General features: G+C 42.9%; 1 protein-coding gene across 6 annotated transcripts in view; it reads right to left on the bottom strand.

Moving 5' to 3' along the window:
- Positions 1-17089, bottom strand: part of LOC129819780 (protein MTSS 1-like) — a 49069-nt gene extending 31980 nt beyond the window's left edge. For 3 of the 6 annotated variants that reach the window (XM_055876367.1, XM_055876365.1, XM_055876364.1), the window contains exons 1-3: positions 16600-17088; positions 11188-11249; positions 8872-8945 (exon numbers count right to left, since the gene is read on the bottom strand). In XM_055876367.1, the coding sequence (XP_055732342.1) occupies positions 8872-8945; positions 11188-11249; positions 16600-16671 (208 nt within the window). In that variant the 5' untranslated portion in view covers positions 16672-17088. Of the gene's footprint in view, positions 1-8871; positions 8946-11187; positions 11250-16599 lie in introns of all 6 variants that reach the window. The other 3 variants (XM_055876369.1, XM_055876370.1, XM_055876363.1) reach the window with 2 other exon arrangements.
- Positions 17090-24909: the final 7820 nt, after the last annotated feature.

Genomic DNA, 24909 nt, shown 5'->3' with positions numbered 1-24909 from the left:
GACTGTGCCCCTGGCTATCTGTAAATGATGTCTGAGTGTTGGAGTGTGCCCCTGGCTATCTGTAAATGATGTCTGAGTGTTGGAGTGTGCCCCTGGCTATCTGTAAATGATGTCTGAGTGTTGGACTGTGCCCCTGGCTATCTGTAAATGATGTTTGAGTGTTTGACTGTGCCCCTGGCTATCTGTAAATGATGTTTGAGTGTTGGACTGTGCCCCTGGCTATCTGTAAATGATGTCTGAGTGTTGGAGTGTGCCCCTGGCTATCTGTAAATGATGTCTGAGTGTTGGAGTGTGCCCCTGGCTATCTGTAAATGATGTCTGAGTATTGGAGTGTGCCCCTGGCTATCTGTAAATGATGTCTGAGTGTTTGACTGTGCCCCTGGCTATCTGTAAATGATGTCTGAGTGTTGGAGTGTGCCCCTGGCTATCTGTAAATGATGTCTGAGTGTTGGAGTGTGCCCCTGGCTGTCTGTAAATGATGTCTGAGTGTTGGAGTGTGCCTCTGGCTATTTGTTAATGATGTCTGAGTGTTGGAGTGTGCCCCTGGCTCTCTGTAAATGATGTCTGAGTGTTGGAGTGTGCCCCTGGCTATCTGTAAATCATGTCTGAGTGTTGGAGTGGTCCCCTGGCTCTCTGTAAATGATGTTTGAGTGTTGGACTGTGCCCCTGGCTATCTGTAAATGATGTTTGAGTGTTGGAGTGTGCCCCTGGCTATCTGTAAATTATGTCTGAGTGTTGGAGTGTGCCCCTGGCTATCTGTAAATTATGTCTGAGTGTTGGAGTGTGCCCCTGGCTATCCGGAAATAAAAAACTCAAGTGGGATTTTACTGTGTGACTTTCACTTGAGTCATTTTCTATTATGGTATCTTTACTTTAAAACAAGTATGAAAATTGGATAACGTGTCCACCACTGCTAGCTACTAAGGAAAGTGAATTCAGCAAAATAAACCCATAAATTGAATTCATCCACAAAATGTGATTTGCTAGTTTGCACTGATATAAAATAACCTACCAAAAACAATTCCACAAATCTACCCCTTTAGTGTGAAAAGTAGCGCTGAAAATCCCTTGAAATGATAAAAATGCCCTGTCTTGCGCAATGCAGTAAATCTGATTTCTCCCTTTTGCAGAGATGAGATCATAAAAGCAGAAGCTGCCAAAGGAGTCCATCTGTACAGTTGATGGCACTGAGGCTTTTCCCCCTGACTGGCATGCCAGCCCTTCTGTCTGTGTGGGGACCACTCACTGTGCATCCTCTAGTGATTTGCCCACTTGCATGTGCTCCAAGGGACATAAACAAAAAGGCCTTGGCCGGCCACATCAAATCGGCTCGTGGACCGGGTTTTGAAACCGTGGGCCACCAATTGATCTACATAATAACTACATATCATCTGACGTAAAGTTTTATGTACGTTGTAGTACATTTTACAATCATCAATTAGCATATGTGGATATTCACATTTTCTAATTTTCATATTCTCAGTGGGACTTGTTTTTCAATGACCATTTTTAACAGTTGTCAGATTGGTGGAACTCCAGTCCCTCCAATCTGAACCACTGCATGTGACGTTAATACCAGTCCTGATGCAACAGTCATTTCTCCGTACCGCTTGACCTTACAGTATATCTTAGTAATTCTTCAAACCCTTTCACCTCTGTCACCTACATTCAGGCCATTTCTTACCCTGGTCCTGGATCTGTTGGTGCACTGGCGTAGCACACACCCCTGCAGCCCCCGCGAGACGGGGGCCCACCAGCAAAGATTCTTGAAAGTCGGGATATTCCTTGTCTGGCAGGGACAATTGTTTTTATAGTGGAAAATAATGGATTTTGTTACATTATAACATTTACATTTAAGGGACTTTTATAATGGAGAAGATTTGTTTTGGAAATGTTCTAAACACTTTCAATATTATTAATGTCGGCTCAATATCTGGACGTGTCCTTGTCCAGCGCAAAGGATCTCATTTTCAAACTCCCCAAAAAGCCATATATATATATTAAAAAATGGGTCAATAATGGATATTAACTCAATTATCTCATGGTAGTTTCTTGCAATAGCCCTTTGTGACTTTAAAGAATATGTATCTCAAAACTGTGATTCCTAAAATATGTGTTTGGAGATTTGGTCAACTGCATCAGAGTTGTCTAAAATGAATGAATCAGGAATGAGCAGGGACAGCTACACCATAAGGACCCCTTATTCATGTCCTCATTAAATGTAGTGCAACAAGACCACTAATGGTCTGTAAAATTCTCTACTTTTGATAGATTTAAACAAACAATATTGGAATCACTATGGTCACAACCATAAACTGTCAACTCCTTCTGCCTGATAGAATATGAATTTTGGTTGAAATATGTTACATTTAATTCGTTTTTTATAGTCATAAAGCAACTGATGAAAAACAAAATGTTTGTCAACTCCGTCAGATTTTTGTCTGACATCAATTCCGTCAGAGTGCTGAAAGATCTGATAAAATGGTTGTTTTTATTGGGGATTTTCAAATGAATAATTTTCCATATTTTACAGAAGTTTGTATTTAACTTTTAGAGGCAAAAATGTTTGTTATGAGTATATGTTGTCAACTCCGTCAGAGCTTGTCAACTGCGTCACTGATGGAGTCAATATATCTTTTTTCATATTCTGAAAAAATATTATAAATCACAGATCTGCAACATATGCTTAAACAATTTGCTGTGCTGGACCTAATGGATAATGTTTGCTTTATAAATGTTGTTTTATGTTCTAAATCTAATTAGCCCTGGAGCTTTTAATAGTGCTATAAAATAAAACAAAAAGACGTTTGGTGATTTGTATACCTTATTTGAATAATCTATTGTTAGAATGAAACAATCAAGGCCTTTAAACACTTGGTGGACAATAATTGTAAAAATGAAATGCCTTTCATGGTGACTGACGGAGTTGACAAAAATCCAGTTAGTTACATTTTATGACAAATAAATCAATAGAAGGTTGTTCCTTTACATGGTTTGATAGCTGCTACTTTGGTCTATCAAAATATATATACCTTTTTGGGTTAAAAGTATGACAAATATTTGTGGGAAAAAAAGTTTAGATGGTCCCATCTTTCAAGAATCCCTAAGCTCTAAAACAGCAACACTTCCTCTCAGCCTCATGGCAAAATGTGTAAAATACTGAAGCATGAGATGAGCTATAATACTGCACATTTTTCTCTCTGCCCCACGGGGGGCCTTGCTCGCACCTTGTGGGGGGCCCCGCGAAACTCCACTACGCCACTGTATTTGTGCTTTCTTGACAACTGCTATACTCATTGTCACGTGAGTGAGCTGACAAGGCAGCACAAACATATCTGGGACCAGGCTAGCCCTTTTTACCTGCAGGATCTAATTCTCTCAAAGGCAACACAGAAGGGTTGCTGACATCTGCCACAACACCCCGAGCTCTTAAAGAAAGGAATCCTTCCTGGCAGTGGGGCGCCATGGCAACCACAGCCACACAATACATAGCAAATAGGTGCTGGATGTAGAAATAGAGCAGACAAAATGACTGCGTCTCCTGGTTTTCATATAAAGACATTAACGGTGCTGTGTCAGAGGAAGTAGGCCGGATTTAGCTGTTGAATGCTTGTCGCATACAAACTGAGACTTCAATGTTTGTGTAGCAAACATGTGTTTAGCACATGCTTTTGGCAGTGATGACTGTTCTGTAATTTCTAGTTCTATGATGCATTTAGCCGTAGAGTTGAGCGCCAAATGGCCAACTTCTTGTCAATATGGGGGCGCTGTTTTCACTTTGTAAAAATTTGTTCCCAAATTAAACTGCCTCGTACTCAATTCTTGCTCGTACAATATGCATATTATTATTACTATTGGATAGAAAACACTATCTCATTTCTTAAACCGTTTGAATGATATCTGTGAGTAAAACAGAACTCAAGTTGCAGCAAACTTCCTGTCAGGAAGTGAGAAATCTGAAATCGGGCACTCTGTTCCAGGGTCAGTTTATTAATTTGCATGTAATCTATGAGTCGCCATGCACTGCATACGATTTCCCCTAGATGTTAGAAAGCAGTGAGAATTGGAATGGGGTTGCTAGGTAGATCTGAGGCTGTATAAAGGCTCTTGGAACGGGGGGTGCACTCTTTTCAACGTTCGTCATGACGCAAGACAGACCTCAGGATGGCATTCTGAAAAGCTCTCGTTATAGGCCTTAGATATATCCGTTTCTGATTTTATTCGATATAGGTGTTAAAAACATCATAATGTAGTTATTTTAAACCGAGTTAAATCAGTTTATATCAGTATATTGCGATTTTCGGAATTTTCTTTGTGCTGCATTATGAAGAGTTGGACACGTCTGGGCCACATAGCTAATGTTTGCTGCTAATTCCTAAGTTGAAGACGACAATCTACAACCGAGCAACGATGATTCTGGACAAAGGACAACTTGCACAAGATTCTGATGGAAGCTCATCAAAAAGTAAGAACTATTTATGCTGTTAATTCGTATTTCTGTTGAAAAATTTTAAACTATAATTCGGCCATTAATTTCGGCACGGTCTCGCTGTAACGCACGCTGTATGTCATAGTAACGTTAATTTAAAAAATCTAACACAGCGGTTGCATTAAGAACTAATGTATATTTAATTTGCTGTCCAACCTGTATTTTTTAGTCAAGTTTATGATTAGTTTTTGATTAGATTAGGTGCCTCTCCCAAGATTTCTCCCGACATTTTGTTTGAAGTTTGGGTACTATTCACATTGTATAACCACGATTTGTGCCGCTAAATATGCACATTTTCGAACAAACTCTATATGTATTGTGTAATATGATGTTATAGGACTGTCATCTGAAGAAGTTTGAGAAGGTTAGTGAAAAAATGTATATCTTTTGCTGGTTTATTTGCTATCGCTAACGTTATGTTGAATGAATGGGGCTGTGTGGTAGGCTATTGTAGTAAGCTAATATAATTCTATATTGTGTTTTCGCTGTAAAACACTTAAAAAATCTGAAATATTGGCTGGATTCACAAGATGTTTGTCTTTAATTTGCTGTACACCGTGTATTTTTCATAAATGTTTTATGATGAGTATTTAGGTATTTCATGTTGGTTTCTGTAGTTATTCTAGCTGCTTTGGTGAGAGTTGTGATGGTGGCTGCAATGTAAAACTATGATTTATACCTGAAATATGCACATTTTTCTAACAAAACATATGCTATACAATAAATCTGTTATAGGATTGTCATCTGATGAAGTTGTTTATTGGTTAGTGACTATTTATATCTTTATTTGGTCGAATTTGTGATAGCTACCTATGCAGGAAAAAAATGGTGGGGGAAAAAAGTTGGGTCTTTTGCTATCGTGGTTAGCTAATAGAAATACATGGTGTCTTCCCTGTAAAACATTTTAAAAATCAGAAATGATGGCTGGATTCACAAGATGTGTATCTTTCATTTGGTGTCTTGGACTTGTGATTTCATGAACATTTTATTATATGATATCCCTGTCGCTTTAGGCTAGGCTAGTCAGCTTTTTTGATGGGGGGATCCCGGATCCGGGTTTGTGACTCGTTAGAGGTTAGTTAACACAAAGGGCTGATCACATGATCCAACGCAAGCAAACCTCATTGAGACTGTACTGTGTTCATATCCATTGGAAATTAAAATCAAACTCCCATCACACTGAACAAGGGTGCATCAACATGAACAAAGTCCTATGTCAGGTGTCTTCACACACTGCTCTTCATAATGGTCTACTCCTATTGTCTATTGCTTATGCCGTCTCCCACCGCTGAGCTGCTAAGGACTCCTACAGCATGGCTCCAGAGGTGGGACCAGCCCTCCTGATTTCCATACTTGTTGCCATGAGTACCGGTCTGGCTGTGACTAGCTGCTGTGTGGAAGGACAGGACAGGAGCCAAGCACATATGGCCATCCGTTCGCGACGGCCTCTTTGAGACGCAGATAAATATGAAAATGAGGTGGGGGTTTAGCGTAGCCTACCGAAGGACTGTTTATCCTGGATTAAAGGTAAAGGATAGGGGTGTGGACTGGAGTAGTGTGGCTGTCTTAGTCGCTAGTTCAAACAATCTGGGAGGTGCACTGACAATTGTAGGCCTGTCCTTTAGGTACCTCATAGTTCCTCAAAAGGCTGCACGACTGCGTAAGTGGATAATACTGTACATAACACGCATTGGAACAAAATACGCACAAGGCACAAACAAAGGGCACAAAAGAAACAAACATTAGTGGCCTTGTGTGTCGCATAAACAAAACCGTGACTGGACGTTGTGTTGGGCCCTGACCTTACATGGTCATCATACGGGCTGTCTCACACCACACCCAGACAGTCAGACCGAGTAATGAAAGGGAAGAATGAAAGGAGGGCAAAGCACTGCTATTTTAGGTGTACTCCACTTTAGATTGAAAAACGGGCCTCCCTACACTCAGTCAATCTCCCCCGTCTAGGGACTAGCACACAAAAACAGCCAATGGCTAATCACGGTGCAGTGTGGCTAGCTACGGAACCTCCCATAATGACGTTTTCATGTCTATATGACAATGTATGTTGACATGGAGAAAATACGGTCCTATCGTACAACAAAAACATCTGTAAACATACATACACTGTGGCAGACAATCTCATTCGTCAACCTCCTCTCCTAGGCCTGTGGTTCTCAACTGGTTTTGCCTCGGGACCCAGATTGAACCAGGTTGTCTCAGTTGCGAAGTACAATCTGGAAAACTATTTTTAATGCCATACTGATATTAAAATGTAGCAATTATATGACAAGGGAACAACATTTCCAACTATTTCATTGTCAATAAAAACATTTTGCCCATATTGCCCAAAAATCCACCCAAATAGCATTTCTAAACTCTATATTGAAAATACTGTGATTGAAGAAATATTGTTCAGAGATTAAATGATTTAAAAATGTAAGTACACTGACATTTCAACACACTTTCTACCTGGTTTAAGTCGTTTTTTTTACTCAGATAACCGTGACCCATTCAAAACCTCACGACCCACCAGTTGAGAAACGCTGTCCTAGGCCACATTATATAATAGCCTATTCAAAAACTGGTATTGAAAGATATGACATAGACAAACTGGATTGAGGTGCTTTAGCACTGGTGGCTATTTCCACTGTGTTGGGTTGATATTCCCAAACACCGACACAGTTGAAAGGTATTGTCAAATGTTGACCTTTCATCCTTTGTGTTGAAAGGCCTCTCACTGTGGCCTTTGAGTTGTGAGCGTCTGATTGTCTAGCTGCAATAATTTACAGCAGAGGATATGAATATGCGGAAATGTATAAATAGGGTTATGTAGCTTACGTAATGATTGCACTGAATCTATGGCAGACAGATTCAATAGCCATTACAGGATTGAATAAAAACATGTGGCATTACAATATGTCATTACTGATGTATTGAAAAAACATGTATTTGGATTGGAATGGATAACATTTTACTGAAGAATCAGAGGGGTTTTATAATGAAAGCCAAGGGAGATAAAAAAAAAAATGCTTAGATTTTACATATTGATATTAAAGGTCTGTGGGCTTCCTTTGTTATGTCATAAAACCTTGGAAATCATTGTGGGTAGTAGCCTACATATTAGAAAGGAGGGAGAAAAGAAGGAGAGGAGAGGAAAAGGAGGTCACCATTCTCACTTCACTCTGTCCACTGCCGAGTATCCCACCTTACCACTTAAAGTGACAAAAGTCTCCAAATGAAGTCCATTCTATTCAGGACATGCCCTCCCTGTGAACTTCAACTGTAAACCCTCGGAGGTGCTCAGTCTCACCACAAAACAAAGCTGCACCGTCACAGACGCGACCACAACCACGGTTCAACCGCCCAGGATGGTGTGGCCAGTGTTCTTGAACCTTATTCTCATGTTAACACTTGAAACACTTAAAAGTGTTTGATGGAACATGACAGTTCTTTAAGATGTGACACCCCTCACATTAAATGAAAAAGCTCCACTGTCCTACTGACCCTTAAATTAGCCAAGCGAAGAGTGACTGCCTGGTCGTGGCTCGCTCTGTCACCGTGACAGGCAGTGGCCATGACAGCGCTCTGTAGTGGGCATAGAGACCAACCCCGACCTGACCACAAACCCACTCTTCCTGCATCTTACAACTACTCTGTCAACAACATTAGGACCACAAATCCTGCTGATGGAAGCTTGACGTCGCATTAGATTGACAGTTCCGATTGTTGAGGGTGAGGGAGACTACTCCTTCAGAAAAACATTCCTATAGCATTCGTAAGGTTGTCATAAACGTAATACACTCACTGTTACCACATAAAAGTGTGTATAGCAAAAATATTCCCCACATCGTCAGTTAGGTCATGCCTTCAGAAATGACAAGGTAGTTCCAGTTATGTTGACATTTTGCTGTTTGTTGACAAAAACACTGTCATAGTGTATTAGGATAGTGGGTATGAGGAAACATAGTTTCCAAGACATGAACATACTGTACATGCATCCATCAATGAGGTGGACAGCTCAGTGCTCAAGTGTCTGCCAGAAAGGCAGGTTAGAGGTTAGAGGTTAACAGGAGGGTGAGTGAGCATGACTATTAGTGGCTCTTGGAAGTCCAAATGAAAGGTTAAGCAGAGAGCTGGCTAAAGAGGGGCACATACATTATTACGATGTGGGTCTTTGTAAATCATTCTAAATGATTAAGACAAGTCTTATACATGTATAGAACATGTAAGACTGCAACAGCAACCAGGAGAAAATGTGATTTCCTCTGTCAATATGTGTCCTTAGCATCACGACCAGCCCCCACAATACCCCACTGCCATTCGTCCTCCAAACCACACACACACACTTCACAGCCCCCCGACTATGAGGTACATCTGCTTACCTCTGCTGCCGGTTGCCAGATCAGCCACTTTCTGAAAGGCGTCCAGGAAGGCGGCTACCGCGACAACTGTCGTCCTGGGAGATGAGAAAGACACAGCTGGTCACTATTCTGATTATTATTGGCAGCAGAACATATAATACAACATATGTACAACATAGGCCTACAACCATACAACACCCATATTCACCATGGTTTGAATCACTTCACTAGTAGCACCATATGCTTTGGGAAAGGGGTGGACAGAGTTAGTAGTCTGGTCAGTGTTTACCCTGCAATTGTATACGTGGGGTGGGTCCCTCCATCTAGCTCTATTGCCCCCCCCCCCCCATCTAAACATGTTATAGGCTTCTATTGGTTTCATTTGACAATTTGATGCCAGAGGGCCTGGATGGGTGATGGATGTTGCTTTAGGGGCCTTAGCACCCCTCATGGAAATTTAATTTGGGAAAAGACTGGGGTTGCATCCAACTAGATTCCCATTTTTTTGCATTACCTTTCATGAGTATTCACCATCTAACTATATGAAAATGTTAACCTTCAACCATCCCCGTATTTACACAATTTCAACCCCCCTTAGGTGGTTACCATAAGCAACCACACTGCATGGGGTACAAAACTATGGATAAAGGGGTCACGGTAGATTTAATCTGGATTATTGTTGAGGCTTTTTTATTTTTTTTATTACCTCTATGCCCTTGCATTTCTGCATTTTAAGATTATCATGCAGCCAGAAAAACAAATCCATTACTAAATTGTCTGTTCCAGCCCTCCCTGAAATTGTATAAAGTAGAGACTGACCTTTGTTGACAAGAAACTGAGCTGAAATTGAAGTCAGTAGGTAGGCAAGGTATCATCAACCAATTTGATGTTATAAATCATTTCAGGTTAGGAAATTCAACTGAGCCACATGCTGCATGATGGTACTCTGTTGTACAATGTGCAATCAAAGGGTTGCTTTTCTCTCATTCTTAATGAAGTAACGACTATTCATTTGAGCTCAGAAAAACACAAGGCTAAGTGGATGCATGCATTCTTCGTTATTTAAAGCAGAGCATGGTTTCTTAAAGAGTGGGCATGTCTACTCTAAATTCAGATGAGCTATTTAAAAGGAGAATTTGGCCTTTTTATACACAATTTTTTATTTTGGATGTAAATGGCAAGTTGTAGAAGGGTCCAGACACTTTTTTTATCAATTTCACTTACCCAACCAGCGATTCACTTCCGCGCATCCTCGTTGTGCAGTATGGGGGCTCTAAAAGGACTTACTTGGCTGTTTTCGGAGCATTAATTCATGTTTTTTTCAGAGCTGCACAACGAGGATGAGGGTCTGGACCCTTCTATAACATGCCATTTTAAAAAGCAAAATTCTCCTTTAAAATGGTGTAAGGAAAACACCCGGACTAGGTCGCACACAATTGGCACTGCAGAGGTTATGGGTATCTGCCCTTTGGCACTCCGGAACTCACTCCCTATAGCATGTAGTTGGTGCACTGTGCCACTGCTACTGTGCTAGATTACAGAGGTGTGTGTCACGTAAGCACGTACATGCACAGTGCTGTACACAGACGCAAAACAAAAATTGCTTCACACACAAGCTATTGTAGACACACCATTTACCATGTGATGAGAAAGAGCTGAAAAATAGAAAACTAGAAAAATGCATGTATTGTTTGTAATGTTAGCACGTTACTCTTTACCTGCGGAGTGTAAAGGGTGAGACTATAGAGCTATGGATGCAAGAAGACTTGTTGAATGAGAAAAAGGCCAAGAGGCTAGGAGGAGGACATTTCCAGCTGGCTTCTGTCACATCAGTGGCAGGATTTCTCAGGAACCCTTTTCTTCCACAAACCTCAGCGGGACAAGGAAGTAAAGATGTTTCTCAGCAGGTTAACCCAGTGTAACCCTTGGCCTGAAATAAAAGCTTCTGGCGCGCTGCGCTGATCCACCACGCTGAGATAATGACTTTATGATTTGATCGTTAATCTCAGTTGATGAAAGGTTCATTAAGTTTTTCCCTTTTTTTCTTCCTTCCCTCATGACCTTCAGCTGTGACTGTGTGCAACTGTGATCCAGAAACACGCTGACAAGACCAGGGCAGGGTGAGTGTGAAATTCTAGACAGATAACAAGGAACATTTGAAGAAGAAGGATTTTTTGTTTTTGTTTCTATGAGCTTGGGTAAATGGAGTGTGCCTGTGTGTGTGGGTATGTATGTGTGTGTGTGTGTGTGTGTGTGTGTGTGTGTGTGTGTGTGTGTGGGTAGAGATGTGCAGTAAGTCCGTGTTTCTTTGTTGTGTTGTTTTGTTTGTTTGTTTACCTGAGCTGTGATTGTAGCTTCCCGGCCTTGCTGATGAAGTCATCCCACACCGGGTAACTGCTCTGAGGACATAAAAGAGGAACATGTGAGGACGAGGAGTACACACAAAAACATTTCTAATGCAACATGTCCACAAGCTCATGTCTGAAAAATCTCACATATACAAGAGCAACAATGGGAGAGATCAATAAAGTAAATCCATAGACCCATACTGAGATTGTAGACCCAACTCTCACTTTCAGTGTATGTAAAACAATAGCCCACAGGCAATATGGATACAGTTAGGATCAAATTGGGTTCAATTCAAAGTCCCAATACTGCATTGCGGTATCTCTGTTGAGAAAGTAGGCTAACCTGAGTGAAGTTGAACTACATTAAACCGAAGAGTTCTAAAAAGTGGATTATAAACTGGGTGGTTCAAGCCCTGCATGCTGATTGGCTGAAAGCCGTAGTATATCAGACCATATACCAATTACGTTGGTAACCAGTTTATAATAGTAATAAGGCACCTCGGGGGGGTTGTGGTATATGGCCAATATACGGCTAAGGGCTGTATCCAGGCATTATGCATTGCGCTTAAGAAGAGCCCTTAGCCGTGGTATATTGGCCATATACCACACCCCCTTGGGCCTCATTGCTTAAATATGCTTCAAACATCATAAGAATCCCATTGATTGAGTGTTGCCTTTGTTGTTAGTGCTAAGACCTTGAAGGCTTATTCAGTATGAGGTGCAAGAACATTGCAAATGTATATTTTTGTCATTTAGCAGACACTCTTATCCAGAGCAATTACGGTTAAGTGCCTTGCTCAGACACATTGTTCACCCAGTCGGTTCATGGATTCAAACCAGCAACCTTTCAGTTATTGTCCCAGTGCTCTTAACCACTAGGCTACCTGCAGCCCTAAACATTTTTACTTTACACTTTAGTCATTTTTAGCAGACGCTCTTATCCAGAGCACATACATTTTCTTACTGGTCCACCGTGGGAATCGAACCCACAACCCTGGCGTTGCAAGCGCCATGCTCTTACCAACTGAGCCACACGGGACCTGAAATGTACCATATAGGACTGACACTACTCTTAGAAGCAGGTGACTGTAGGTTAGCCTGCCTGTCTAAAGACATGTTGGCCTCTGGTTGAAGCACCTTGTCCTCCCCTCCCAGGCCTCTAACGTCTAAATTCAGGGCTGTGGTGGTGAAAGGCCAGAGCGGTAGCTAGCCAGCTATAGTCTGGGGGCCATGCAGTAAACATCTGTCAGTCTGGGTGAAGCTAACAAGGCCACACTACAGCTGGAAGGCATGAGACCGTGGAAGTCAACAGGGAACGGCCTCTAGCTGGAAGTGACATGCTCGCTGAGTGGGCAAACACAAGTGTCTTCTTAGAGGTGTGTGTGTGTGTGTGTGTGTGTGTGTGTGTGTGTGTGTGTGTGTGTGTGTGTGTGTGTGTGTGTGTGTGTGTGTGTGTGTGTGTGTGTGTGTATATATATATATATATATATATATAAGTGTGTCCATGACTGATGAAGAGACCTGCACAGGAATACAGACAGGGGTTAAACTACTTAGGTGGGTCAATTCAATTCCAGCTCAACTTCCTCCACTCTTTGAGTAAATATGTGATAACACATGAACATGGTGTATTTGAGATACAAGATCTGCATTTCAATTGACTCTCTGAAAAGACTACTCAATTCAAATAACTACCCACAACCCTATTGTTTTGAACACAGAAAACACAGTAGAAAATATACACCGTAAGCCTTTTTACTGTGATAGCAATGGATCACAGCCATGAGTTGATAATGGGGCCGAACAATCACATTACGGGGCGGTGGGGTTAACGAGATAGCACACTGTCAGACTTGTCGTTGTCAAGGTGATATGTATTGAGTGATTGATTAGTGCCCTAGCCGCACTCCCCTGAGAGGAGGAATACATGTGAAGTCTGCCGTCTCTCAGTGCCTCACTCAGGCATCCTTTTGTTCATCCACGGCACTAGCCCTCCACATTGGTTACCGTGACAACACGATCGAGGCAATGACGCTGCACTTCAATCTCCCTGGCACCCATCCTTTACGTCGCTGGGCGAGGAATAACATGAAGTATGCACTGCATGAATTCACCACGCCACTCACTTATATGGCTTCGATGCGTTGATTTCCTACTGAGAGATCATCATTTTAGCATCGCAAATGGCATTTCAGATTCAATGCAGTGACGGAATAAATGCAGATCATTTAAAATGCATCGAATCAGACAAACAAAAAGATCAGGCTTTGACTCAGGCAACTCTAACGCATGGTGCTCATCTCAGAAATGAAATGGGTAAAAAGAACATGGCTCTATGTTCAACAAGACTTCTCATGGATCCATCAATTTATGGTCAGAAACCCTAGAGCTCTGCGTTGTATCTGGTTATCTTTTCCATCCATTTCAGTTCTATGCTTCATCTAGTCATTTCACCCCAACCCCCCAGTGAGAGGATTATTTTAGCCAGAGTGATGATCCACTCTGATTTAATATAAATACTTATTAATAAACCAAAGTAGGCCTACATCCAATGCCCTCAATAGCATTACCTTCAACCTCAAGCCAACAGATTAATAATGTAATGGTGCTCAAACACGTATACATTTGAAGGGGTAATAGAGAATAAAGCATTATGGGCCGGTTTCCCAGACACAAACAGTATTAGGCCTAGTCCTAGACTCTCCATTGAGTAGCCGGTTTTATTTCAGGACTAGGCTTAATGTATCCAGAAAACAGATCCATGAAGTAGCACAACTCACAAATAAAACCTAAAAGTAAACCTCTATAGAACCAATTCTGAAATGATTCAATTATCACTGAATTCCATGATTTTTTTGTCATTCATACTGCAGTACTTATACTCAGTTTAAAGAATGCTTGGAGCTCAGGAAAGGCATGCAGGATTGGTTCCAGTTAAACAGAGGAATGGTAATATGTCTGCTTAGACAATAAGGATGTGTGAACAGTATCTAAATGAATGATGTATTAACACACATGCACACCAACCAGCACGCTGATTCAATTTAAGCACAAACATTGGCGAGCAAATATAGGCACACACAGACAATCCCCACCCACACATGTACACATCCGCCAGCAGACCAGAGTGTAATTCCTGGTGCCCTTTGGAAAAGCCCTCCACCTACGAAAATGGTTTATTACACAGGTCCAGTGAAACCTATGTCTGAAATGGCTGTAGAAGGCTATCATGAAAGAACATATTTCTGCCTAATGTTACACCATTGGAAAGCATTTGTCGTCATCAGAATCTATAAAAGTTGCCCATTTCTCTAATGTTTGTCCCATTATTTCTCTGAAACAATTTATAGTTAAGCGGAGTTGATCACATGGCTTTGCAAAAGTTTCTCAAACCAGATCATGGACATCACGGTTTTCATTTGTTTGGAATCTCAATCTCTATTCTCCTACATCAAATGTTTATCCGCCACCAGTGGCACGTATTCATGGATGCCAAAGGAAGCCTGGCTTCCCAAAACAACTGACCAATAAACATTTTTTTTTTTTATCTTTCACCTCTCCGTGTTTCATCATTTTCCTTCAATTTGCAAATGGCTGAATGTATTTCACCGGAGAAAGCACCTGAGCGAGCGAAACAGCGCCCCTACGTATGTGCAGGCCCTCTATCTGACGCTGTCTGGTCAAAACGAGTATGACATTGTTGCCGCCCGTAGCATTGAAGGCAAGGGAAGCCAGCGAGCATCGGCCTCCCTTGACAAAAGATTTGACAGAAAACTTGAATTGTTGCATCTCGTTGTGTTGTTGTCCTCTGGTGGCTAAAATTGTCCCTTTCCTACATTAGCCATGGCTAGAGATTTGGACTTGTGGTTTTACTTAATTCTCCATACTGGCCAATGATTATAATAGTGATTCTGATCCAATCATTTATACATTGTTGTGCCCCTGGCCTGAGAGGATGGAAGTTCAATATGTAGCTAGATGTAGAAGGCTAATGTTAACTAAGCTAGCGAGTAAGCATTTTAGCTAGGTAGCCTAGGTCAACAAAAAAATAAGTGTGTACTGTATGACAGAGTGATAAACTGTTTCGTCAAGAGAGGAAGATGGCGTTGGCGTTTCTCTACAAGTAGGGTGAGTCAACATGTTTTTCTACTTGCAGGAGCACACACACACACACACACAAATCAGAACCATGGCTAGCCACATATTTAGCTTACGGTGATTGCCCTAAATTGTTTTTGGTATCTTTTAGTTGTCACTGTATTAGACTAAGCAGAGGTGATTTGATGATTTTGAAATATGGAAGTTGAAATGGAAACATTAACTTGTCTGTTACTGTACATGCAAAATGCTTTGTGGACTTCACTGGACAGAGGTTGTTATCTGGTTTTGTGATAAAACAAAGGTGTGGTTGAATTTATACTTCCACTGTGTCCTCTTATTGTCTCGACCCTTTACACCTATATATCACGGTCGCAAGGCATATGAAATAACAGGTTATAGAGCAAACAACGCAATTATCACAACACATACAGTAGGTTGTAATATTGGGGGGGGGGGGGGGGGGGGGGGGTCCACCACAAACCCCAAAATGCACTCAGCCACAGCTAAAGGGCAAACTTTCACAGTTCACACCCTTTTGAATTCGCCTGCCACCATTTCACTGCATTCAGTTGTCAGAGGAACAGGTGGGAACAGGTAAGGCTAGGCGCGCCAACACGTTCGGGCAGACTGGAGCGACAATATGATTTTTTCTATATATTTTTTCTCTCTGCTTATTAGGCTAAGCATAGAAAATACCAATTGTCATACTTCCTTCTGAGATGACATTGTGCAAAAATAGCATTTCTTTCATTTCCAACTGTTGAGTTTATGAGAAAAGCCATATGAAACAGATGCGTAGCCTAAATGAGTGTCACATCTCAACAGTGACACATTTTATTGCTCTCCTCAGAACAAAAGTCAAGGGGAAACCTTCAGGACATGCATTTACTGCTACTTGATTGACGTGGTTTTAGAACATTCTATTCTAATCCATATCCTGGATCATTTAGCCTTTTATATGCAACCGTTTGTTGTCAACGAATCAGAACACACCCACCGTGCGTGTCTCGATTCTATGCAGTCCCCCGGTGAGCGCAATTTAGTAGCCTAGGCTGTACACAATAATTTGCCGTCTTGCCACTCTTTGAATTTTATCGTATTCTGCAAAATCAAATGTAATTGCATGCCCTTTATCTATCACAGTCAATGTCATATCGATTAGGTATAACCATATGAGGGCACGTACTGCCATATCAAAAAAACGTATTATTCTATTGAAAATTAAAATGAAGATAATACCCTACGAAAAATAAATAAATATTAAGATAAACAATGAATAGATGAGTCCCCGAAGTGTTACCTTCATGTCGCCTATCACTGTTTGAAAAAGTCCTCCGAGTGCACTGCATTCTCTTTCAATGACAGTCTCCATTTTCAGCAATGTATTATCTTGCCAAAACTGTAGTAAAAATGTGTATTCTGTCCTCCAAAACTGACTGAAAAAAGAAACTCAATAGTAAAGTATATTTTAAGTCCAAATATCCTTTCAAAGACTTGCTGCAGTATCCTGTATGTAGCACACCCGAACGATGGAAAGCAAAACAGCCGTGAGATTTAAACCCCACGTTAGTTTCCACACAGATATACATTCCATGTTTTTGCTTTTAAGACCATACTGAAGGAGAATACAAATAGGAAATACCAGTTGTTTAAAAACGTGTGATAAAAACGAAAACAATTCGAGTACTATCACGGCATAGTCGAGGTTTAATGAAGTTTCTTGCCACAGCTGACATGCGAACTGCAAGTGTTTTACCCATGCGCGCCAGCATCCAAACCTTGAGCGCGCGTCCGCGTCGCCCCTCCTTTTGAGGCTAGTACAAGGATACTGTAGGCCTACTTCTATGCATCGCGGTGCATGGATCATAATAAATTACAAAGGGTTTGGAAAAAACGAAACTTTTTTTTATATCACATACAGTAGGACTAATCTATGATGTCATGTGATATTTAGATTTCACATCATTTATAGACTGAAAATTGACTGCAAGAAGCCCAAACATATATATTTGACTAAAACATAATCATTACAAATCTTGCTTAAATTTGTATACTATAGCCTCCCGGGTGGCGCAGTGGTCTAGGGCACTGCATCGCAGTGCTAGCTGCACCACCAGAGTGTCTGGGTTCGCACCCAGCGTTGTCCGGGTTAGGGAGGGTTTGGCGGTAGGGATATCCTTGTCTCATCGCGCTCCAGCGACTCCTGTGGCGAGCCGGGCGCAGTGCGCGCTAGCCAAGGGGGCCAGGTCCACGGTGTTTCCTCCGACACATTGGTGCGGCTGACTTCCGGGTTGGAGGCGCGCTGTGTTAAAGAAGCAGTGTGGCTTGGTCGGGTTGTGCTTCGGAGGACGCATGGCTTTCGACCTTCGTCTCTCCCGAGCCCGTACGGGAGTTGTAGCGATGAGACAAGATAGTAATTACTAGCGATTGGATACCACGAGAAAAGGGGGTAAAAAAAAAGTAAATAAAAATTGTGGGACCTGTCTATATAAGGTCCCACAGTTGACAGTGCACGTCAGAGTAAAAACCAAGCCATGAGGTCCAAGGAATTGTCCGTAGAGCTCAGAGACAGGATTGTGTCGAGGCACAGATCTCGGAAAGCGTAGCAAAAAATTTGTGCAGCATTGAGGGGAAAGACAAACGGAGCAAAGTACATCCTTGATGAAAAGAACACATTGGCCTCCATCCTCCAGGGTGGCGCAGTGGTCTAGGGCACTGCATCGCAGTGCTAGCTGCGCCACCAGAGTCTCTGGGTTCGCGCCCAGGCTCTGTCGCAGCCGGCCGTGGGGCGACGCACAATTGGCATAGCGTCGTCCGGGTTAGGGAGGGTTTGGCCGGTAGGGATATCCTTGTCTCATTATGTAAAATGTAATAAAATGTATGCACTCTACTGTAAGTCGCTCTGGATAAGAGCATCTGCTAAATGACTAAAATGTAAATGTAATCATTCTTAAATGGAAGAAGTTTAGAACCACCAAGCCTCTTCCTAGAGCTGGCAGCCCGGCAAAACCTAAAAGACTCCCAGGCCATGAGAAACAAGATTCTCTGGTCTGACGAAACTAAGATTGAACTCTTTGACCTGAAAACCAAGTGTCACATCTGGAGGAAACCTGGCACCATCCCTATTGTGAAACATGGTGGTGACAGCATCATGCTGTGGGGATGTTTTTCAGAGGCAGGGACTGGCAGACTAGTCAGGTTTGAGGGGAAAGACAAACGGAGCAAAGTACATCCTTGATGAAAACCTGCTCCAGAGCGCTCAGGACCTCAGACTGGGGTGAAGGGTCACCTTCCAACAGGACAACGACCCTAAGCACACAGCCAAGACAACGCAGGAGTGGCTTCGGGACAAGTCTCTGAATGTCCTTGGGTGACCCAGCCAGAGCCCGGACTTGAACCCGATCGAACATCTCTGGAAAGACCTGAAAATAGCTGTGCAGCGACACTGCCCATCCAACCTGACAGAGCTTGAGAGGATCTGCAGAGAAGAATGGGAGAAACTCACCAAATACAGGTGTGCCAAGCTTGAAGCGTCATACCCAAGAAGGCTCGAGGCTGTAATCGCACCCAAAGGTACTTCAACAAAGTGCTGAGTAAAGGGTCTGAATACTTACAGTGGGGAGAACAAGTATTTGATACAGTGGGGAGAACAAGTTTTTGATACACTGCCGATTTTGCAGGTTTTCCTACTTACAAAGCATGTAGTCTGTAATTTCTATCATAGGTACACTTCAACTGTGAGAGACGGAATCTAAAACAAAATGCAGAAAATCACATTGTATGATTTTTAAGTAATTCATTTGCATTTTATTGCATGACATAAGTATTTGATACTTCAGAAAAGCAGAACTTAATATTTGGTACAGAAACCTTTGTTTGCAATTACAGAGATCATACGTTTCCTGTAGTTCTTGACCAGGTTTGCACACACTGCAGCAGGGATTTTGGCCCACTCCTCCATACAGACCTTCTCCAGATCCTTCCGGTTTCGGGGCTGTCGCTGGGCAATACGGACTTTCAGCTCCCTCCAAAGATTTTCTATTGGGTTCAGATCTGGAGACTGGCTAGGCCAGGTCTCCAGACCAGTTTATTATATTTAATGCATTTGCAAAAATTTCTACAAACCTGTTTTTGCTTTGTCATTATGGGGTATTTTGTGTAGATTGATGAGGAAAATAATCTATTTCATCCATTTTAGAATAAGGCTGTAACTTAACAAAATGTGTGTTTGAATCCTGTCCGAAAGCACTGTATTTACAGTGGCTTGCGAAAGTATTCAACCCCCTTGGCATTATTCCTATTTTGTTGCCTTACAACCTGGAATAAAAATTATTTTGGGGGGAGTTTGTATGATTTGATTTACACAACATGCCTACCACTTTGAAGATGCAAAATATTTTTTATTGTGAAACAAACAAGAAATAAGACAAAGAAACAGAACTTGAGCGTGCATAACTATTCACCCCCCCAAAGTCAATACTTTGTAGAGCCACCTTTTGCAGAAATTCCAGCTGCAAGTCTCTTGTCTCTATAAGCTTGGCACATCTAGCCACTGGGATTTTTGCCCATTCTTCAAGGCAAAACTGCTCTAGCTCCTTCAAATTGGATGGGTTCTACAATCTTTAAGTCATACCACAGATTCTCAATTGGATTGAGGTCTGGGCTTTGACTAGGCCATTCCAAGACATTTAAATGTTTCCCCTTAAACCATTCGAGTGTTGCTTCAGCAGTATGCTTAGGGTCATTGTCCTGCTGGAAGGTGAACCTCCATCCCAGTTTCAAATCTCTGGAAGACTGAAACAGGTTTCCCTCAATAATTTCCCTGTATTTAGTGCCATCCATCATTCCTTCAATTCTGACCAGTTTCACAGTCCCTGCCGATGGAAAACATACCCACAGCATATGATGCTGCCACCACCATGCTTCACTGTGGTGATGGTGTTTTCGGGGTGATGAGAGGTGTTGGGTTTGTACCAGAAATAGCATTTTCCTTGATGGCCAAAAAGCTCAATTTTAGTCTCATCTGACCAGAGTACCTTCTCCATATGTTTGGGGAGTCTCCCACATGCGTTTTGGCGAACACCAAACGTGTTTGGTTATTTTAGAATAAGGCTGTCTAGGACCGGGGTTCCGCTAAATTGCAGAGCGCCAAATTCAATCAACATAAATCTCATAATTCAAATTTCTCAAACATAAGTATTAGACACCATTTTAAAGATAACATTCTCATTAATCCAACCACAGTGTCCGATTTCAAAAAGGCTTTTCGGCGAAAGCAGAACATATCATTATGTTAGGTCAGCAATTAGTCCCAGAAAGCATACATTGATTTTCCAACCAGAGAGGAGTCACAAAAAGCAGAAATAGAGATACAATTAATCACTAACCTTTGATATTCTTCATCAGATGACACTCCCGGGACAACGTTACGCAACACATGTAGGTTTTGTTCGATCAAGTTCATATTTATATCCAAAAACCTCAGTTTACATGTGGCTTTGCCTCCAAAACATCCCGTGAATTTGCACAGAGCCACATCAATTTACATAAATACTCATAATAAACATTGATAAAAGATACAAGTGTTATTCACAGAATTAAAGATATACTTCTCCTTAATGCAACCGCTGTGTTAGATTTCAAAAACACTTTACGGAAAAAACACACCATGCTATAATCTGAGTACAGCGCTCAGAGCCCAAATAAGCCATAAAGATATCCGCCATGTTTTGGAGTCAACAGAAGTCAGAATAGCATTATAAATATTCACTTACCTTTGATGATCTTCATCAGAATGCACTCCCAGGAATCCCAGTTCCACAATAAATGTTTGATTTGTTCGATAAAGTTCATGATTTATGTCCAAACACCTCCTTTTTGTTCACGCGTTTAGCCCAGTATTCCAAATTCATGACGCGCGATCACTAGGAGCAGACGAAAAGTCAAAAAGTTCCGTTACAGTCCGTAGAAACATGTCAAACGAAGTATAGAATCAATCTTTAGGATGTTTTGGTCAGCTCGTGGCACTCTGGGAGAGACCTTACTCAATCCCCTCTCATTCGCCCCCACCTCACAGTGGAAGCATCAAACAAGGTTCTAAAGACTGTTGACATCTAGTAGAAGCCTTAGGAAGTGCAATATGACCCGATAGACACTGTGTATTTGATAGGCCAAGAGTTGAAAAACAACAAACCTCAGATTTCCCACTTACTGGTTGGATTTTTCTCAGGTTTTCGCCTGCCATATGAGTTCTGTTATACTTACAGACATCATTCAAACTGTTTTAGATACTTCAGAGTGTTTTCTATCCAAATCTACTAATAATATGCATATATTAGCAACTGGGACTGAGTAGCAGGCAGTTTACCCTGGGCACGCTTTTCATCCAAACATGAAAATGCTGCCCCCTATCCCAAACAAGTTTTAAGCAATGGGTTTTTTTCTGGCCACTCTTCGGTAAAGCCCAGCTCTGTGGAGTGTACGGCTTAAAGTGGTCCTATGGTGTCACGACTTCCACTGAAGGTGGTTCTTCTCCCTGTTCGGGCGGTGCTCGGCGGTCGGCGTCGGCGGCCTACTAGCCATCACCGATCCATGTTTCCTTTTCCGTTTGTTTTGTCTTTGGTTCATTCACACCTGGTTTTCATTTGCTTTAATTTCTGTGTGTATATTTACCTCTGTTTCCCCACTTAGGTTTGTGCGGGATTATTTTTCTTGTTGCTTGTGGAGGCTTTCCTCAGTGTATTTCGCGTGTGGTTATTATAGTAAGGTGCGTTGTGTTTTTGCGCCTTACGGGAGTACTGTTAGTTCCCATTGTTTTTGGGTATTATACTGTACCGTGTTTTTGAACTTGCCCTGATTCAAATATATACGCTACACTGACATTTCTGCTCTCCTGCGTTTGACTCCTCACCTTCCTTTAGTGCGTAAACGCAACATATGGACAGATACTCTAATTTCCGCTGTGGAGGTTTGCAGCTTCTTCCCAGTTTTCTTTGTTCCCTTTGTTGCCTCTCTGATTAATGCCCTCCTTGCCTGGTCCGTGAGTTTTGGTGGGCGGCCCTCTCTTGGCAGGTTTGTTGTGGTGCCATAATGGATTCAATGGCGTTCAAAGTTTCTGATATTTTTTTATATAACCCAACCATGATATGTACTTCTCCACAACTTTGTCCCTGACCTTTTGGAGAGCTCCTTGATCTTCATGGTGCCACTTGCTTAGTGGTGCCCCTTGCTTAGCGGTGTTGCAGACTCTGGCGTCTTTCAGAACAGGTGTATATATACTGAGATCATGTGACAGATCATGTGACACTTAGATTGCACAAAGGTGGACTTCATTTAACTAATTATGTGACATCTGAAGGTAATTGGTTGCACCAGATCTTATTTAGTGGCTTCATAGCAAAGGGGGTGAATACATATGCACACACCACTTTTCCGTTTTTAATTTTTCAGAATTCTTTGAAACAAGTTATTTTTTCCATTTCACTTCACCAATTTAAACTGTTTTGTGTATGTCCATTAGATTACATCCAAATAAAAATCAATTTAAATTTCAGGTTGTAATGCAACAAAATAGGAAAAACGCCAAGCTCGATTGTAACGGTCCTGACCTGTTTTATGTTGTTTTTTGTATGTGTTTAGGTCAGGGCATGTGTTTTGGGTGGGCAGTCTATGTTATCTGTTTCTATGTTGGTTTTGGTTGCCTGGTATGGCTCTTAATTAGAGGCAGGTGTTTTGCGTTCTCCTCTAATTAAGAGTCATATTTAGGTAGGGCGTTCTCATTGTTTGTTTGTGGGTGATTGTCTCCTGTGTCGTCGAATGTATGTACCATACGGGACTGTTTGGCTGTTCATTTATTTTGATGTCGTCTGTCTCCTGTCCGTGAGTTTACGTTTAGTTATGTAAGTTTATGTTCAGGTTTCGTCAACGTCGTTTTCTTGTTTTGTATATTTGAAAGTGTTTTGTTTCGTGTTGCCATCGTCGTTGTAAATAAAAAGATGGCTTATTTCCCGAAAGCTGCATTTTGGTCTGATGATCCTTCTCTCCTCTCCTCGTCCGAGGATGAGGAGAGAGACAGCCCTTACAGAATCACCCACCACGCTAGGACCAAGCGGCAAGGGAAAACTCAATGGAGTAAGGGACAGGAAAAGAAGGAGCAATGGACATGGGACGATATATTGGACGGAAAGGGTTGCTACACATGGGAGGAGATCCTGGCTGGTAGGGATCGCCTCCCATGGGAACAGCTGGAGGCACTGAGGAGAGCAGAGGCTACCGGAGAGAGGAACCGGAGCTATGAGGGAACGCGTCTGGCACGGAAGCCCAAAAAGCCCATAAGTAACACCCAAAAATTTCTTGGGGGGGGGCTAAGAGGTAGTGGGCCAAGGGCAGGTAGGAGACCTGCGCCCACTTCCCAGGCTTACCGTGGAAAGCGGGAGTACGGGCAGGCGCCGTGTTACGCAGTAGAGCGCACGGTGTCTCCTGTACGAGTGCATAGGCCAGTGCGGGTTATTCCACCTCCCCGCACTGGTAGGGCTAGATTGGGTATTGAGCCAGGTGTCATGAGGCCGGCTCAACGCGTCTGGTCTCCAGTGCTTCTCCTCGGGCCGGCATACATGGCACCTGCCTTACGCATGGTTTCCCCGGTTCGCCTACATATGCCGGTGCGGGTTATTCCACCTCCCCGCACTGGTCGGGTGACCGGAAACATTCAACCAGGTAAGGTTGGGCAGGCTCAATGCTCAAGAGTGCCAGTACGCCTCCACGGTCCGGTATTTCCGGCACCACCTCCCCGCCCCAGCCTAGTACCTACAGTGCCTACACTACGCACTAGGCTACCAGTGCGTCTCCTGAGCCCTGTTCCTCCTCCACTCACTCTCTCTGTAGTGCGTGTATCCAGTTCGGTGCCTCCAGTTCCGGCACCACGCACTAAGCCTCCTGTGCGTCTCCAGAGCCCTGAACACACTGTATCTTCTCCCCCTACTAATCCTGATGTGCTTGTCCTCAGCCCGGTGTCACCAGTGCCGGTACCTCGCATCAGGTATAGAGTGGGCTTTGAGAGTACAGTGTGCCCTGTCCCTGCTCCCCGCACTAGTAGGAAGGTGCTTATCCTTAGCCCGGTGCCTCCAGTTCCGGCACCACGCACCAGGTCTACAGTGCGCCGTATCCGGCCAGAGCCATCCGTCTCCCCAGCGCCATCTGAGTCATCCGTCTCCCCAGCGCCATCTGAGCCATCCGTCTCCCCAGCGCCATCTGAGCCATCCGTCTCCCCAGCGCCATCTGAGCCATCCGTCTCCCCAGCGTCGTCTGAGCCATCCGTCTCCCCAGCGTCGTCTGAGCCATCCGTCTGCCATGAGCCTGCAAAGCCGCCCGTCTGCCATGAGCCTGCAAAGCCGCCCGTCTGCCATGAGCCTACAGAGCCGTCCGCCAGACAGGAGCCGCTAGAGCCGCCCGCCAGACAGGAGCCGCTAGAGCCGCCCGCCAGACAGGATCTGCCAGAGCCGCCAACCAGACAGGATCTGCCAGAGCCGCCAACCAGACAGGATCTGCCAGAGCCGCCAGCGAGCCATGAGCAGCCAGAGCCGTCAGAGAGCCATGAGCGTCGAGAGCCGTC

The sequence above is a fragment of the Salvelinus fontinalis genome, chromosome 22 (assembly GCF_029448725.1).
Source record: "Salvelinus fontinalis isolate EN_2023a chromosome 22, ASM2944872v1, whole genome shotgun sequence".
NCBI classification, from domain to species: Eukaryota; Metazoa; Chordata; class Actinopteri; order Salmoniformes; family Salmonidae; genus Salvelinus; species Salvelinus fontinalis.
Note: the sequence above shows the minus strand (reverse complement) of the source record. Positions and strands in the feature narration are given on the sequence as shown.